Source organism: Pangasianodon hypophthalmus, chromosome 23 (assembly GCF_027358585.1).
Source record: "Pangasianodon hypophthalmus isolate fPanHyp1 chromosome 23, fPanHyp1.pri, whole genome shotgun sequence".
Lineage (NCBI taxonomy): Eukaryota > Metazoa > Chordata > Actinopteri > Siluriformes > Pangasiidae > Pangasianodon > Pangasianodon hypophthalmus.
The window spans coordinates 2555220-2570814 of record NC_069732.1 but is presented as its reverse complement, the minus strand read 5'-3'; the positions used below and the strand labels follow the sequence as shown (position 1 = coordinate 2570814).

General features: G+C 39.2%; 1 protein-coding gene across 1 annotated transcript; it reads left to right on the top strand.

Annotated features, from left to right (window-relative positions):
* Positions 1-1293: 1293 nt before the first annotated feature.
* On the top strand, positions 1294-4579 carry LOC117595864 (interferon tau-like). The gene is made up of 5 exons (XM_053228700.1): positions 1294-1420; positions 3163-3237; positions 3570-3716; positions 4283-4366; positions 4445-4579. Exons 1-5 carry the CDS (start codon positions 1298-1300, stop codon positions 4550-4552), a joined length of 537 nt encoding a protein of 178 aa, XP_053084675.1. The 5' UTR covers positions 1294-1297; the 3' UTR covers positions 4553-4579.
* The last annotated feature ends 11016 nt before the right edge of the window (positions 4580-15595 follow it).

The following is a 15595-nucleotide window of genomic DNA, read 5'->3' as shown; positions in this document are numbered from 1 at the left end:
TCATATACACAGTCATACACACACTAGTCATATACACAGAGTCATACACACACTAGCGCAGAGTCATATAACACCATAGTCATCACTACGAGCAACAACAACAACAACAACAACAACAACAGCAATGTCCTGCCCATGCGCAAATCCTCAGTGGCGCAATCGAGCCCGTGCTGTGGGCTCTCTGTCTCATCAGTGTGCAAATCGTCAGTGGGCTGCTCACCTCGAGCATTTGTGGGTAAATTAGGTTTTGGCCCAAGCTGGCCTAGACCGCTCTGTTCCCACATGAAATATTTTAAGAAGTCAGGTCAAACAAGTCAAGTGGCTTTACTGTCATTTCAACCCTATACAGCTGGTTAGTACACAGTGAAACGAAACAATGTTTCTCCAGAACCAAGGTGTTACATAAAAGAAACACAGAACTACAGGAGACATTACACATATTTATATAACGTGCACAGTGAAAAACATGTGCAGACAGCACAAGACAGGACAATAACTATCAAAACAAGACACTGGGCACAGTGAGTTACAGTGCTAATAAAAAAAGTGACTCTTAGGACAGTAGTGCAAAAGATTGACAAAATAAGTTGCTGAATATAAACATAGCAGCCAGGGGGAAATATATAATATATATCAGTATATAATAAATATTTATAGCAGCAGAAATTTGAATGCAGGTGTGTGCAAATATTGCAAAGAGGATGGGGTGATGCTCAGCTGAGTGTGTATGTGTGTATGTGTGTGTGTGTTTTCAGTCCAGATCCTGAGTGCTGAGGAGTCTGATGGCTTGGGGGAAGAAACTGCTGCACAGTCTGGCCGTGAGGCCCGAATGCTTCCAGACCACAGCAGGGTGAAGAGTTTATGTGACCTGGATGACAAAAAAAAATTGGAACAATGATGCAATGAAAAGGTGCGGCGCGCTGGTGGTTCTGAAAAGCACGTGATACACAGGAATATTCCGCGGCTAAGCTAATGCTACACACATCACCTGTTTTTTTTTTTTTTTCGAAATCAATACGAGCAACAAAAAAAAAAAAAAAAAAAAAAAAAAAGGTCATTATAACTATAAGAGAATATTTGCGCTTTTCCCTTTAGCATGATTTCCAGCAGTGCATCTGGGTCCAGTTTCTAATTCCTGCTTTCACTATTGCATGGGCTTTCCCTCTGCTCGTGCCCTACACACAGCACTCACTGCTGGGAGAATATAAACCCTCTGCAGGTAGCTCCTCTCCTCACTCCTCAGCTGACCTCTTGGTGAGAATACAAGAGCAGTTCAGAGCAGTTGAGAGCAGACAGGATGGTTATTACTCTGCGATGTGTGTTTCTGTGGCTTCTTATTTGCCCAGCTGTGTTTGCACGATGCTCCAAAGAACTGGAGTCTAAAAGAACACGAGAAATCATCCAGAAACTCTGCAGCCTGGTAAGAGCTCATATAGTCTCTCACTTTGTGTGTGTGTGTGAGTGCATGCGTGTGTGTGTATGTGTGTAGATGTGTGGGTGGGTATGTGTACGTGCGTGCGTGCGCGCGCGCGTGTGTGTGTGTGTGTGTGTGTGTCCCTGCCTTCCACAAAGCTCTACCTCACTGGATGTTTCTTCCCTCAGCGCGTGCTCTGTACTGTTTGCGTTATTTCTTGTTTTTCTGGATTTATTGTGATGAATGTTTAAGCCCTTGTTTTGGATTTAGCGTCTGCTAAATAGAGGTGGCTAGAGTATCCAAAATCTGTTCTCAAGTAAAAGTACAAGTACTTATGGAAATATTTACTCAAGTAAAAGTAAAAGTAACAATCTTAATAGTTACTTGAGTAAGAGTAAAAACGTATCCAATAAAAAAAACTACTCAAGTAGCTAGTTACTAATTACTTCTGATCTGATTGATATGAAGCGAAAACCCTGAATTTCAAACTACTTGGAGAGCTTTCACACACCTCTTCTTGCAAGTCTCTTTGTTCTGCTTAGATAAAACCTTGGCTGAAGTAAAGTAGCCTAGCTCAGCCCTGTGATGGGCACATTAACATCACACAACCTGTCATCTGCAATAAAATCTCACACACACCCAGATGTTTTTCTAACAGTTAACTCTGTCTTTATTTTCACATTCACAACACAAACTCAGCATCTGCATTTAAACAAGCTAACAGAGAACAGAAGAGAAGGTGTGTGTGCAGAGTGTGTGTTTGTGATTATGTTTGTGTATGAACTTGTTTATGTGTGTTTGCGCTTCAGTATGTGAATGTTTATTTGCTCATATGTTCTTTCTTGAACAATCAGTTTTACAGAATTTTACTGTTGAACTTCAGCAGTGCCCATAGTTACCAAATGACCATTAATAGGGTACAGACAGGCAGAATTCTGACACTTACCGCTACGTGGTTTTTCAGGTTGGAGCTGGATTTCTGAACACTGCGAGGTCAGTTCGTTTTGGTGCACACAGCATGCATCGCGCTATGAAACTATTCTTTTGACATCTTGGAGTGAAAACATAGACTGAACTTGAGGCCAGGGGTGACCTGCCTCCGATAACTCGCACACGTCTTCCTCTGCTTCAGCCATCATCTTCCAACTAAACGCGCGCTACACGTAAGCGGGAGATGCGTAGCAGCCTCTCCAACGTCTCGCGAGACTTGCGAACAAGTCATTATAAACTAATTATTTAAAAAATCTCATATTTATTACCATTTGACAGTAACGGAGGAACGCCGCCAAATGTAGCGAAGTAAAAATCACTAAAAATGTACTTGAGTAAGAGTAAAAGTACACATCTTTAAATATAAAAGTATAAGTAAGTTACCCAAAAAAATTTACTCCAGCAAATGTAACGAAGGAAATGTAATTCGTTACTACCCACCTCTGCTGCTAAACTTGTGGAAATGGAAAAGACGCAGATTATTCAGGGGCTGTAGAGCTCCCGGGATCCACCGCCACCCTGAGCAGAATAAAGGGCTTACTGAAGATAAATAAATAAACGAATTAAATCATTATTACTTGATGAGTAGTTCATTAGTAATTAATAACAAATTAAGTAATATAATAATCATTTACTTAACCAGTCTTATTAAGTAATACTAGCAGTATTAATTCATTATGGATTAGTATAATTATTATTATTATATGAATTAATAACACAGAGAGTGAATGAATGTTCATATGTTTTATTCCCTGCAGGGTAAAACGCGACCTGGGAGATGTCAGACCGAGGCGGAAAATATGAAGCTCCAGTGTCCAAAATTCCCGAAACAGGTGAGCAATGGGAAGAGTTTCTCTTATTCTCTAGACCGAACAGGACTGTGTGAGACACAGATTAGTTCCGTGAGTAACAGCAGTGAAATGCACAAAGAGGGAAAATAATGACAGCAGTTTTACAGTGTAACATAAAGGGTTTCAGTCTTGGAGAGTTACTTTCAGGCCCAGAGGAAATGAAGTCGAGTTTAAATATTATAAGAATAATTCTTATAATTATTTAAAATTCTTTATTTTTCATCAACTATTTAAAAAAATAAACCAGTTATTGATTGATTGATTGATTGAGCATTAGTGTGTGATGTGTGTGTGTGGTGTCTGGGGGAGGACAGGAGGAGAGCAGGCTGCTGGTGTTGGAAATGTCATTTCGGATTGTCTCTGATCTCCTGCTGAAGAACGCGTCCACCGAGTGGAAGTCCAGTGAGCTGCAGCACTTACAGGATTCACTCGGACAGCAGAGACAATTCTACACAGCATGTGTAAGCTCTTCCAAACCTGGAGAATACTGTCTAATCTCATTACTGTCTAATCTAATTACTGTCTAATCTCAGTGCTCTCTGATCTCATTGCTGTCTAATCTCAATACTGTCTAATCTCAGTGCTGTTTAATCTCAATGCTGTCTAATCTCAGTGCTCTCTCATCTCATTGCTGTCTAATCTCAATGCTGTCTACTCTCAGTGATGTCTAATCTCAGTGCTGTTTAATCTCAATGCTGTCTAATCTCAGTGCTCTCTCATCTCATTGCTGTCTAATCTCAGTGCTGTCTAATCTCAGTGATGTCTAATCTCAGTGCTGTTTAATCTCAGTGCTGTCTAATCACAGTGCTGTTATTGTTATGTGTTGCTCCATGGGTCTGGAGTTATACAGAGGAATAACAATAAAACCCCCCCCTGACTCTTTTTCTTTCCAGGGAGGCTGTGTTTAGTCAGATTTACTCCTTTACTCTGTTCACTAGAGGTGATAAAGAGCTCGGCTGTGTTTGTTGGTTGAAATGAAGATGTGCTCTGAAACTGCTGCTGAAGGTTTGCTTTGTTTGTGCTGCAGGTTCCGGTTGCCAGCTCTGCTCCTGCTGAAGTGGAAAAGTGGAGCGCTTTTTGGAGCAGTCTGGCTGATTTTCTGTCAGAAAAGGTGAGAGTGTCTCTGTGGCTGTAATTCACCAGCGAGATTTCACTCAGTTTCACCATGTTGGTTTGAACTGTTTTGCAGAGTTTCAGCTCGTGCGCGTGGGAAAGCGCGCGCCCTGTCATTCTACAGGTCATGCGCAGTTTCTACAGATCCACTACAAAATCCCCAAGACCCATCAGAAGCTGTTAATGTCTACTGTCACAATGTATATATGTGTGTATGTGTGTATTTATTTATGTATGGTACAGAATTAGTTTTATAATACAATGTAAAGCATAATAATAATTAATAGTAATAACATTAATAAATGTTTTTATAAATGAGACAGTGTGTGTGTGTGTGTGTGTGTGTGTGTGTGTGTGTTTCCTCCCCAATCTACAATCCACGTTTGTCCTATTCAGTTTCAAAATTAGGCTACAAGACGGTGGTGCTAATCAATTGAATTGATTGAATATATTATTTCAGCCTTCTGCTCTTCCTCTCTGTCGTTCTTTAAATCTATTTAAAATAATCGCAGCCAGTGTCTGCATTTTATATTTACAAGATTCGCTCTATAATTTAAATATAAACGATGCATTTTTAATGTGTTAACACGCTGTGTATAATTTTGACAACAATTTCTTCTTCTTCTTCTTCTTTTTATTATTATTATTATTTTTATTATTATTATTATTTTAAAAACGATAAAACTGTAGACTGCCATGAGAAACCCGTTAGTTTGTAACTTGTCATTATTGGCCTTGTGAAAAATCGACATGAATAAACCCTAAAATATTTCTGCAATTCCTCTTCTGGGAAAACAAACAATTACTATTAATTGATAGGAATTTAGCAGATGCGGTAATTAACAATCCATCAAAATCTATTACATGAATGTAATTAGTCTGAATATAATCTAATGGATTACCCATGAATAAAGAGCCTCTCTTTAAGGACACTAGCACTAGGTGCATGGAGCTCTAAAACGCTTTAAATCCTTCCCCCACACGAGCTCACACATTTAACATTACACTGCATATAATGACTAAAAACACAAAGAAAACTGAAATAACCCTGAAATAAAAGAGGTAATGCTACTTTTGTTTTTAAGCCTCTTACAGAACTAAAGTGCGTGGTCATTTGCAGGGCACACCTCCAGTTTCAGAGGGTCAGGTAGCTGCTGTCACTGAGTTTCCCCAGTAACCGAAAGCACTCAGTGTCCCTGCTTTCACAGAAAGAGGAAATCTGCCTGGCATGGCAGAGCACTAACCACACACCTCCTTCAAACATATCATTCAGTGCCTCTGTAAACAAAACAAATCAGTGGTTTTCACACAGAAGACTAGATTATTACAATGACTTAAATGCTGCAAGTTCTGTGTTAAATTGCTTTATGGAAGCGTGTGACTAAAACCCAGACATGCATATTTCACTTACTGAAACATTCTGCTTCATTCGCGTGTTTTGGTGGAAATAAAACTGAAATTAAAACAGTTGTGTAGAGTTGAAAGTAATACAGTCCGCACCATCCTAATGGGGGCGTGGTTTTTGAGCTTATTTGCATGTGATATTTGCATATCAAACGGATTTAATTTTAAGCCTTAAGAATGTTTTTTTGTTTGTTTTGTTTTGTTTTTAATTTTATGTTGGCTTTAAGACCCAAGGCTCTTGTATTCTAAGATGTTTTGCAAGAGTAAGTTTCGGTAAGGCTTTCTTGGTTCACCCTCATTGTGTTTCTCAATCAGGTGAATTTAATCAGATGCTTTTGCATGAAATAAAGAAGTGAAATTTGCAGTGTTTACTTGCTTTATATCTGCAATATTAACTATCTAAATCAAATAGACTTATCTTCAAATTACACGTTACTTTTAATTTAGAAGTAAAAGTACATTGACCCAGAAGTGTTTTAAGTGTTTTTTTTTCGCTGTAGCTATAAACAAACACTAGACATCGTCTCGTTTACTTGCCATTAAATGCTTCACCCAAGATTTTTTTTCTGCTGTAATTTACATTCATAAATATGAAGCTGTGAACGTGTTGCATCACATCTAGTCTTTGGCGGTGGAGGCTGCTGGTGTTATTAGGTTATTAGATGGGAAGGCGAAAATCAATAGCTCGACTATTACACTATTAGGGTTTTACCAATACATTATATCCCGAAGTCTCATTGATAATAATAATAATAATAATAATAATAATAATAATAATAATAATCTGTAAGTCGGTCTGGATAAAGGCATTTGTTAAATGCTGTAAATAATGTTGGGGCAAATTATTACACACACACACACACACACACACACAGAGAGGAAGCTGCATTAGCGATTCACACACACACACACACACACACACACACACACATATATATATACACACACACACACACACAGAGGAAGCTGCATTAGCGATTCACACACACACACACACACACACACACACACACACACACACACACAGAGAGAGGAAGCTGCATTAGCGATTCACACACACACACACACACACACACACACACACACACACACATATATATATATATATGTATAATTTTTATATATATATTTTTTTAATGCATTCTTGTCATGCTTGCTTGTATGTTCTCTTGTTTGTACAATATGCACGGCTCTCAAGAAAGAAAAAAAAAAGGAATTACGCGGCTAAGCTAATGCTACACTACACGTCATTTGCTTTTTCGAAAATGAAAGGTAGTCACGTGCTTGTCGCGAGCCGCAACACCTGCGTGACGCACCTTTTTGCTGCGTCATCGTTCACGGCGGAAATTCGGCCCAAGGTCGCGCGCGCTCAATACTTTCACTTGCCAATAACGCAGTTGTTTTGAGAGCGCAGAGTCATACACACACTAGTCATATACACAGTCATACACACACTAGTCATATACACAGAGTCATACACACACTAGCGCAGAGTCATATAACACCATAGTCATCACTACGAGCAACAACAACAACAACAACAACAACAACAGCAATGTCCTGCCCATGCGCAAATCCTCAGTGGCGCAATCGAGCCCGTGCTGTGGGCTCTCTGTCTCATCAGTGTGCAAATCGTCAGTGGGCTGCTCACCTCGAGCATTTGTGGGTAAATTAGGTTTTGGCCCAAGCTGGCCTAGACCGCTCTGTTCCCACATGAAATATTTTAAGAAGTCAGGTCAAACAAGTCAAGTGGCTTTACTGTCATTTCAACCCTATACAGCTGGTTAGTACACAGTGAAACGAAACAATGTTTCTCCAGAACCAAGGTGTTACATAAAAGAAACACAGAACTACAGGAGACATTACACATATTTATATAACGTGCACAGTGAAAAACATGTGCAGACAGCACAAGACAGGACAATAACTATCAAAACAAGACACTGGGCACAGTGAGTTACAGTGCTAATAAAAAAAGTGACTCTTAGGACAGTAGTGCAAAAGATTGACAAAATAAGTTGCTGAATATAAACATAGCAGCCAGGGGGAAATATATAATATATATCAGTATATAATAAATATTTATAGCAGCAGAAATTTGAATGCAGGTGTGTGCAAATATTGCAAAGAGGATGGGGTGATGCTCAGCTGAGTGTGTATGTGTGTATGTGTGTGTGTGTTTTCAGTCCAGATCCTGAGTGCTGAGGAGTCTGATGGCTTGGGGGAAGAAACTGCTGCACAGTCTGGCCGTGAGGCCCGAATGCTTCCAGACCACAGCAGGGTGAAGAGTTTATGTGACCTGGATGACAAAAAAAAATTGGAACAATGATGCAATGAAAAGGTGCGGCGCGCTGGTGGTTCTGAAAAGCACGTGATACACAGGAATATTCCGCGGCTAAGCTAATGCTACACACATCACCTGTTTTTTTTTTTTTTTCGAAATCAATACGAGCAACAAAAAAAAAAAAAAAAAAAAAAAAAAAGGTCATTATAACTATAAGAGAATATTTGCGCTTTTCCCTTTAGCATGATTTCCAGCAGTGCATCTGGGTCCAGTTTCTAATTCCTGCTTTCACTATTGCATGGGCTTTCCCTCTGCTCGTGCCCTACACACAGCACTCACTGCTGGGAGAATATAAACCCTCTGCAGGTAGCTCCTCTCCTCACTCCTCAGCTGACCTCTTGGTGAGAATACAAGAGCAGTTCAGAGCAGTTGAGAGCAGACAGGATGGTTATTACTCTGCGATGTGTGTTTCTGTGGCTTCTTATTTGCCCAGCTGTGTTTGCACGATGCTCCAAAGAACTGGAGTCTAAAAGAACACGAGAAATCATCCAGAAACTCTGCAGCCTGGTAAGAGCTCATATAGTCTCTCACTTTGTGTGTGTGTGTGAGTGCATGCGTGTGTGTGTATGTGTGTAGATGTGTGGGTGGGTATGTGTACGTGCGTGCGTGCGCGCGCGCGTGTGTGTGTGTGTGTGTGTGTGTCCCTGCCTTCCACAAAGCTCTACCTCACTGGATGTTTCTTCCCTCAGCGCGTGCTCTGTACTGTTTGCGTTATTTCTTGTTTTTCTGGATTTATTGTGATGAATGTTTAAGCCCTTCCTCCCCAATCTACAATCCACGTTTGTCCTATTCAGTTTCAAAATTAGGCTACAAGACGGTGGTGCTAATCAATTGAATTGATTGAATATATTATTTCAGCCTTCTGCTCTTCCTCTCTGTCGTTCTTTAAATCTATTTAAAATAATCGCAGCCAGTGTCTGCATTTTATATTTACAAGATTCGCTCTATAATTTAAATATAAACGATGCATTTTTAATGTGTTAACACGCTGTGTATAATTTTGACAACAATTTCTTCTTCTTCTTCTTCTTTTTATTATTATTATTATTTTTATTATTATTATTATTTTAAAAACGATAAAACTGTAGACTGCCATGAGAAACCCGTTAGTTTGTAACTTGTCATTATTGGCCTTGTGAAAAATCGACATGAATAAACCCTAAAATATTTCTGCAATTCCTCTTCTGGGAAAACAAACAATTACTATTAATTGATAGGAATTTAGCAGATGCGGTAATTAACAATCCATCAAAATCTATTACATGAATGTAATTAGTCTGAATATAATCTAATGGATTACCCATGAATAAAGAGCCTCTCTTTAAGGACACTAGCACTAGGTGCATGGAGCTCTAAAACGCTTTAAATCCTTCCCCCACACGAGCTCACACATTTAACATTACACTGCATATAATGACTAAAAACACAAAGAAAACTGAAATAACCCTGAAATAAAAGAGGTAATGCTACTTTTGTTTTTAAGCCTCTTACAGAACTAAAGTGCGTGGTCATTTGCAGGGCACACCTCCAGTTTCAGAGGGTCAGGTAGCTGCTGTCACTGAGTTTCCCCAGTAACCGAAAGCACTCAGTGTCCCTGCTTTCACAGAAAGAGGAAATCTGCCTGGCATGGCAGAGCACTAACCACACACCTCCTTCAAACATATCATTCAGTGCCTCTGTAAACAAAACAAATCAGTGGTTTTCACACAGAAGACTAGATTATTACAATGACTTAAATGCTGCAAGTTCTGTGTTAAATTGCTTTATGGAAGCGTGTGACTAAAACCCAGACATGCATATTTCACTTACTGAAACATTCTGCTTCATTCGCGTGTTTTGGTGGAAATAAAACTGAAATTAAAACAGTTGTGTAGAGTTGAAAGTAATACAGTCCGCACCATCCTAATGGGGGCGTGGTTTTTGAGCTTATTTGCATGTGATATTTGCATATCAAACGGATTTAATTTTAAGCCTTAAGAATGTTTTTTTGTTTGTTTTGTTTTGTTTTTAATTTTATGTTGGCTTTAAGACCCAAGGCTCTTGTATTCTAAGATGTTTTGCAAGAGTAAGTTTCGGTAAGGCTTTCTTGGTTCACCCTCATTGTGTTTCTCAATCAGGTGAATTTAATCAGATGCTTTTGCATGAAATAAAGAAGTGAAATTTGCAGTGTTTACTTGCTTTATATCTGCAATATTAACTATCTAAATCAAATAGACTTATCTTCAAATTACACGTTACTTTTAATTTAGAAGTAAAAGTACATTGACCCAGAAGTGTTTTAAGTGTTTTTTTTTCGCTGTAGCTATAAACAAACACTAGACATCGTCTCGTTTACTTGCCATTAAATGCTTCACCCAAGATTTTTTTTCTGCTGTAATTTACATTCATAAATATGAAGCTGTGAACGTGTTGCATCACATCTAGTCTTTGGCGGTGGAGGCTGCTGGTGTTATTAGGTTATTAGATGGGAAGGCGAAAATCAATAGCTCGACTATTACACTATTAGGGTTTTACCAATACATTATATCCCGAAGTCTCATTGATAATAATAATAATAATAATAATAATAATAATAATAATAATAATCTGTAAGTCGGTCTGGATAAAGGCATTTGTTAAATGCTGTAAATAATGTTGGGGCAAATTATTACACACACACACACACACACACACACAGAGAGGAAGCTGCATTAGCGATTCACACACACACACACACACACACACACACACACATATATATATACACACACACACACACACAGAGGAAGCTGCATTAGCGATTCACACACACACACACACACACACACACACACACACACACACACACAGAGAGAGGAAGCTGCATTAGCGATTCACACACACACACACACACACACACACACACACACACACACATATATATATATATATATATATATATATATATATATATAAATATGTGTGTGTGTGTGTGTGTGTGTGTTTCAAACTCATACTGCTCGACTGGGTTTATGCTGCGTTTCCTTTGAATAGAAAACATAGTAAACAGAAAAGCTGTAACCCAAAAAAAAAAAAAAACTCTACTCTACAGAGCTAGGCTCGTTACAGCCCACTGTGTGGCGTCATATCATTCTGTGTGTGTGTGTGTGGCGTCATATCATTCTGTGTGTGTGTGTGTGTGTGTGTGCGTGTGTGTGTGTGTATGTGTATGTGTGTGTTTTTTTCTCCTTACGACCACTGGTGGCGCTGTTGCTTTCAGTTTCACACAAAAAATTTCTCTTTAAAACATTTGTTAACAGCAAATAAGACGACGTGGATGCCAAAAATAAACTCTAATATTGATTTTTGTTTTTTCCTTCCCTTTGGAGGACAGGGGGACTTAGCCCTTCAGGCCCATGGATTCGAGCTGCTCCTGGTCTTGGGCTAGTTTGGTCCAAACCGACTAAAACAGAATTTTAGACTAAATCAGTAATATTAATACAGAAACAAAACACATCAAAAACAAGCCTCAACAGAGGTGTCTCAGTCATATTTACTGATATACCTAAAGATGTGGAAAGCACGATGATTTCATCTAGCTATATTTATTCTAACAGGCACCATCAGGAACAGGCAAAGACTATACTTTTTTAAACTTCCTAAATAGCTCTATATAAACCCTGAAAAATAACATCATACCATGTTCTCACAGGTCTGCGCCTCCTCACACAGCAGGTTCCCCCACTCTCACACATAAAAGTACCAAACAAAATACATTATTGTTTCATTACACTAATTTATGAGATCAAAAGTCCTAGACATTGTGTACAGAGTGTAGTCTGTGTGTGTGTGTGTGAGAGTGTAGCCTGCAGCTACAAATGGCACGCAAATGTAATAAATAAAAAAAGGCACCAGGTCTGTAATCCCAAAGAACATAGACAGTATTTAACCTTTTGGTGTGTGTGCGTATGACAGCTCCACCTTTTCACCTTTTCTGCTGTTTACACGTAAAGGCCAGCAGAGCCAGCTCAAAATGCATGGCACCTTGCTCATGGAATAATTCCTTTATTTACTTTGTGCTTATCCCGATGGCAGTGTTTAATGTGAGGGTGTTTATTCTCATCACGCTCAGCAGCTGGAACTGCGAGAGTGGATGCACATGGATGAAGACGCAGAACAAAGCATTTCTTAGCAGCTTCCAGGTTTTAAGCAACAACTCAATTGTGCATCTTCAGCAGGCGGTAAGTAAAGTGAGAAAGTCAATTTGCAGATGTTAAAAAAAACACAGAGCACATGTACAAAATGGATTTAAGGTGATCTATGTCTTATATTTTATATGGTTTCAGTGCAGAGATGCAGTGCATGATCATGGACATCTGGTCAGGACTCTCCCTATCATTCCTCTGTCTCACCCTTGCTTCAGTGTTTAATTTCACATGATGTGTACCTGCTGTAATCATAAATACTGTCCTGTGCTCATCCCAGGACTCATATTCACAATCTGATATCACAATCTGCTCATATTGAACATCCCTGAAGACAGGGACCTTTTATTACTATTACTCTGTCTTTACTCTTCTATGCCTGTATACTGTAATGATTTATAATCCCACCCTCAGGTTTCATCCAGAAGAGGATGGGTTCCCTTTCAAGGTTCAAGTCTGGTTTCTCTCAAGGTTTCTTCCTCATGTAGTCTCAGGGAGTTTTCCTTACCACTGCTTGTTCATTAGGGATCTAAATCTACACATTGGGATGTCTGTAACACCTTTTGTGACAATGTGTGTAGTTAAAAGTGCTAGACAAACAAAATTTAAATAAATTGAATAGAACTGTGCCTCAGACTATCTCAGGAACACTGGACATGTGGTGGGCCTACAAAAGTCAGCCGTTCAACAAATGTTTAAATACTAATCCCACCTTTAAGGGAATCATGGTACAGTGTGCTCACTGCCCCATTTAGCTCTATACAGTTATTATTGCACCACCTAGTGGTCCAAAATGGCAAGCACTACTATAAGTCCACTGGGGCAGGAATCCCTCTGTCCCATGCTCTGAGGAGGAGCAGCGGACAGGATGGTTAATGACAGAGTTGCCAGATTGGGCAACTTTACTACTATACAACCACCAAAATCTTGTTTTATAGCAAATAATTGGAATTAAATCTAATACATGCCTGCAAAAAGGCAAGGTGTAATTGCAGACAGTGTACTTTTGATGTAAACACTCATTTCTATTGTAAGATACAGTATATTGCACACATTGGGAGAGGGAAATAGGGATTATAGAGTGCATATTGTCTGTACATCAGAAATGCTTGTGCACCACAGTGACCTTGTTTCCCATGCAAAGATTGTAGAAAAAAAAAAGAACATGTGTCTCCCTTTTCCAATGTTCACTTTTTTGGGGATAGTTTTTGTTTATATATATATATAGTAGGGCTGGAAATTTTGCTGAACCCTGGCAACCCTGGTTAATGATATTAGCTTGAACACATCTGAGTAAGGGTATGTATAAAACTGGTCAAAATGAGCTGCTAGACTCTACGCTGGATCAAGTGTGATAGCCTCTTGACTTCATTTTGTTTGAGGCTGTGTCATTATGTCGTAATGTTGTCTTGCAACACCAAGATCTATGATCATGAGCCGCTGCTGTCGAGTGTCATGTTAGGAGTAGTAAAATTGGGAAGTGAGTTGGTTTCCATTTCATGCTTATAAAATTATGACTGTTGGTCCATCATGTTGTCTGATATTGCTCCTTGCAGGAGTACAGTGCAAAGAGCTGGAATGACATTGCAGGAGTGATACTGAAACACCTGAGAAGACTTGACCTACTGGCCACCAAAACTAAAACTGACTCCAAACTAGTCTGAATCCAAATTAGGTGGTGGTGAAAAATTGACTCAAAATTTTAATTGAATGTATCATACGAGTGTAAAAAGTAAAATACCAATATTGTGTATTCTCTTGTGTTTTATTTGTATATATAAAACTTTAATAAATTAAAAAAACACACACAAGGAGTTCATGCTTAAGATTATTATTGATTATTTTGAAAAAAAGAAAGCACCAAACTTTTTACTGGGGTTTTCCTTCACCTCTCCTGCTCCTTAACTACAGATCTGGGTAAAGCATTGAGATTTTTCTCTTCACCTCATTCTCACCATGTGAGGACTCATTGTACAGTGATGTGTCCAAGCAGTCGTGGTGTTTTTTCCTGCTTCCAGTGCTCTCGCTCTGAACCCAAACTGGCCTCCACCTGCGTGACTTTTTTCTCCAGTCTCTTTCAGTCTCTCGTCCAGCTCTCTTTCTCTGCAGTTCTACAGTCTTCACTCATTCCACATGGAGTTTCAAGGAAACCTCAAGCTTTTTGTATAGTTTGAAACTAGTTTGTATAGTTTCTTTTTAAAGTGCTTCAAGTCTGAGTACCTAAAAGTGATCAGTAGCCCTGACAGTGGGAGAGATTGTTAGGCAACCGTGTTGACAAAGAAATGCTTTCTCACAATAAAAAAAAAGATAGCTTTCTACCTTAAGATAAATCTTTTATCATTTTTTAAAAATAAATATACTTAATGTTTATTACTTCTATAATAATAATAATAATAATAATAATAATAATAATAATAATTAGTGTTTAGTTTATTTATACAGTTTAGCATTTCTATACAGTATATTAGCATATGTAGGCCCTAGGCTATATAAAAAGAAGGTCACAGTATATCCTTTCTTCTTCTTTTTCTTCATTATTATTATTATTATTATTATTATTATTACATGCTTTTTTTTTTTTTTACTGCTTGTGTTGATGTTGTGGTTTATGTTGGCTGTGTGAGAGAAAGTTTCTGGAGGTGATGTAATGTAATGTAATGTAATGTCACTTTGCTCTACAGCAGTGTGCGCTTTTACAACGTAGCCGGAGGAATTCCGGGTTGCGTCATCACGTTGCATCAGCAGCGCTGCACTCGGTCACGTCACCGAAAGAGCTGAAAGAGCTGAAAGACCCGACAAACCCGAGCGCAGGGGTTTCTTGTGTGCGATCGCTTTCTGTTTGTAATCGAGCGGGGAAAGCTCCGATCGGCTCTGGCGGTTGTCCCGCAGGTAAGAGCTAAAGATTCAGTTTATATGCCTGTTTTTGAGGAAATGTGTTGATTGTAACTCGTCGTCTGCTTCAGTGGAACCGTGTTCAGTACAGAGAGAGAGTCTTACAGCTTACACTTTCATACACTTTCCCATCTTTAAACGTGTCGGGGATTACATATGGCTGTTGTCGAGGTCAGACATGCTGTTGAGTGTGTTAGATTGTAGTTTTAGACTTTTCTATGCTAGGTCAGCTAAGAGGAAAGTGAAAGTGAAAGTGAAAGCGAAAGCGGGGGAGGGAGGGAGGGAGGGGGGTGAAGGAGCTCGCGGGGGATTTCTCACCGTGTGCCGGTGGCTCGAGCTTGGAGTTGCGGCCCTGCTTCGTTTTCCCTTTCCATACCGGCGAATAAATCTAGCGAGCTGCACCATGTCTCCAGCAAACTCAGGG

Excerpts from the sequence above, each read along its gene's own strand:
- LOC117595864 (XM_053228700.1), top strand. The coding sequence starts at position 1,298 with ATGGTTATTACTCTGCGATGTGTGTTTCTGTGGCTTCTTATTTGCCCA. Across the intron at positions 1,421-3,162 it reads TCCAGAAACTCTGCAGCCTG|GGTAAAACGCGACCTGGGAG; the intron begins GTAAGAGCTCAT and ends TATTCCCTGCAG. Across the intron at positions 4,367-4,444 it reads CTGATTTTCTGTCAGAAAAG|AGTTTCAGCTCGTGCGCGTG; the intron begins GTGAGAGTGTCT and ends ACTGTTTTGCAG.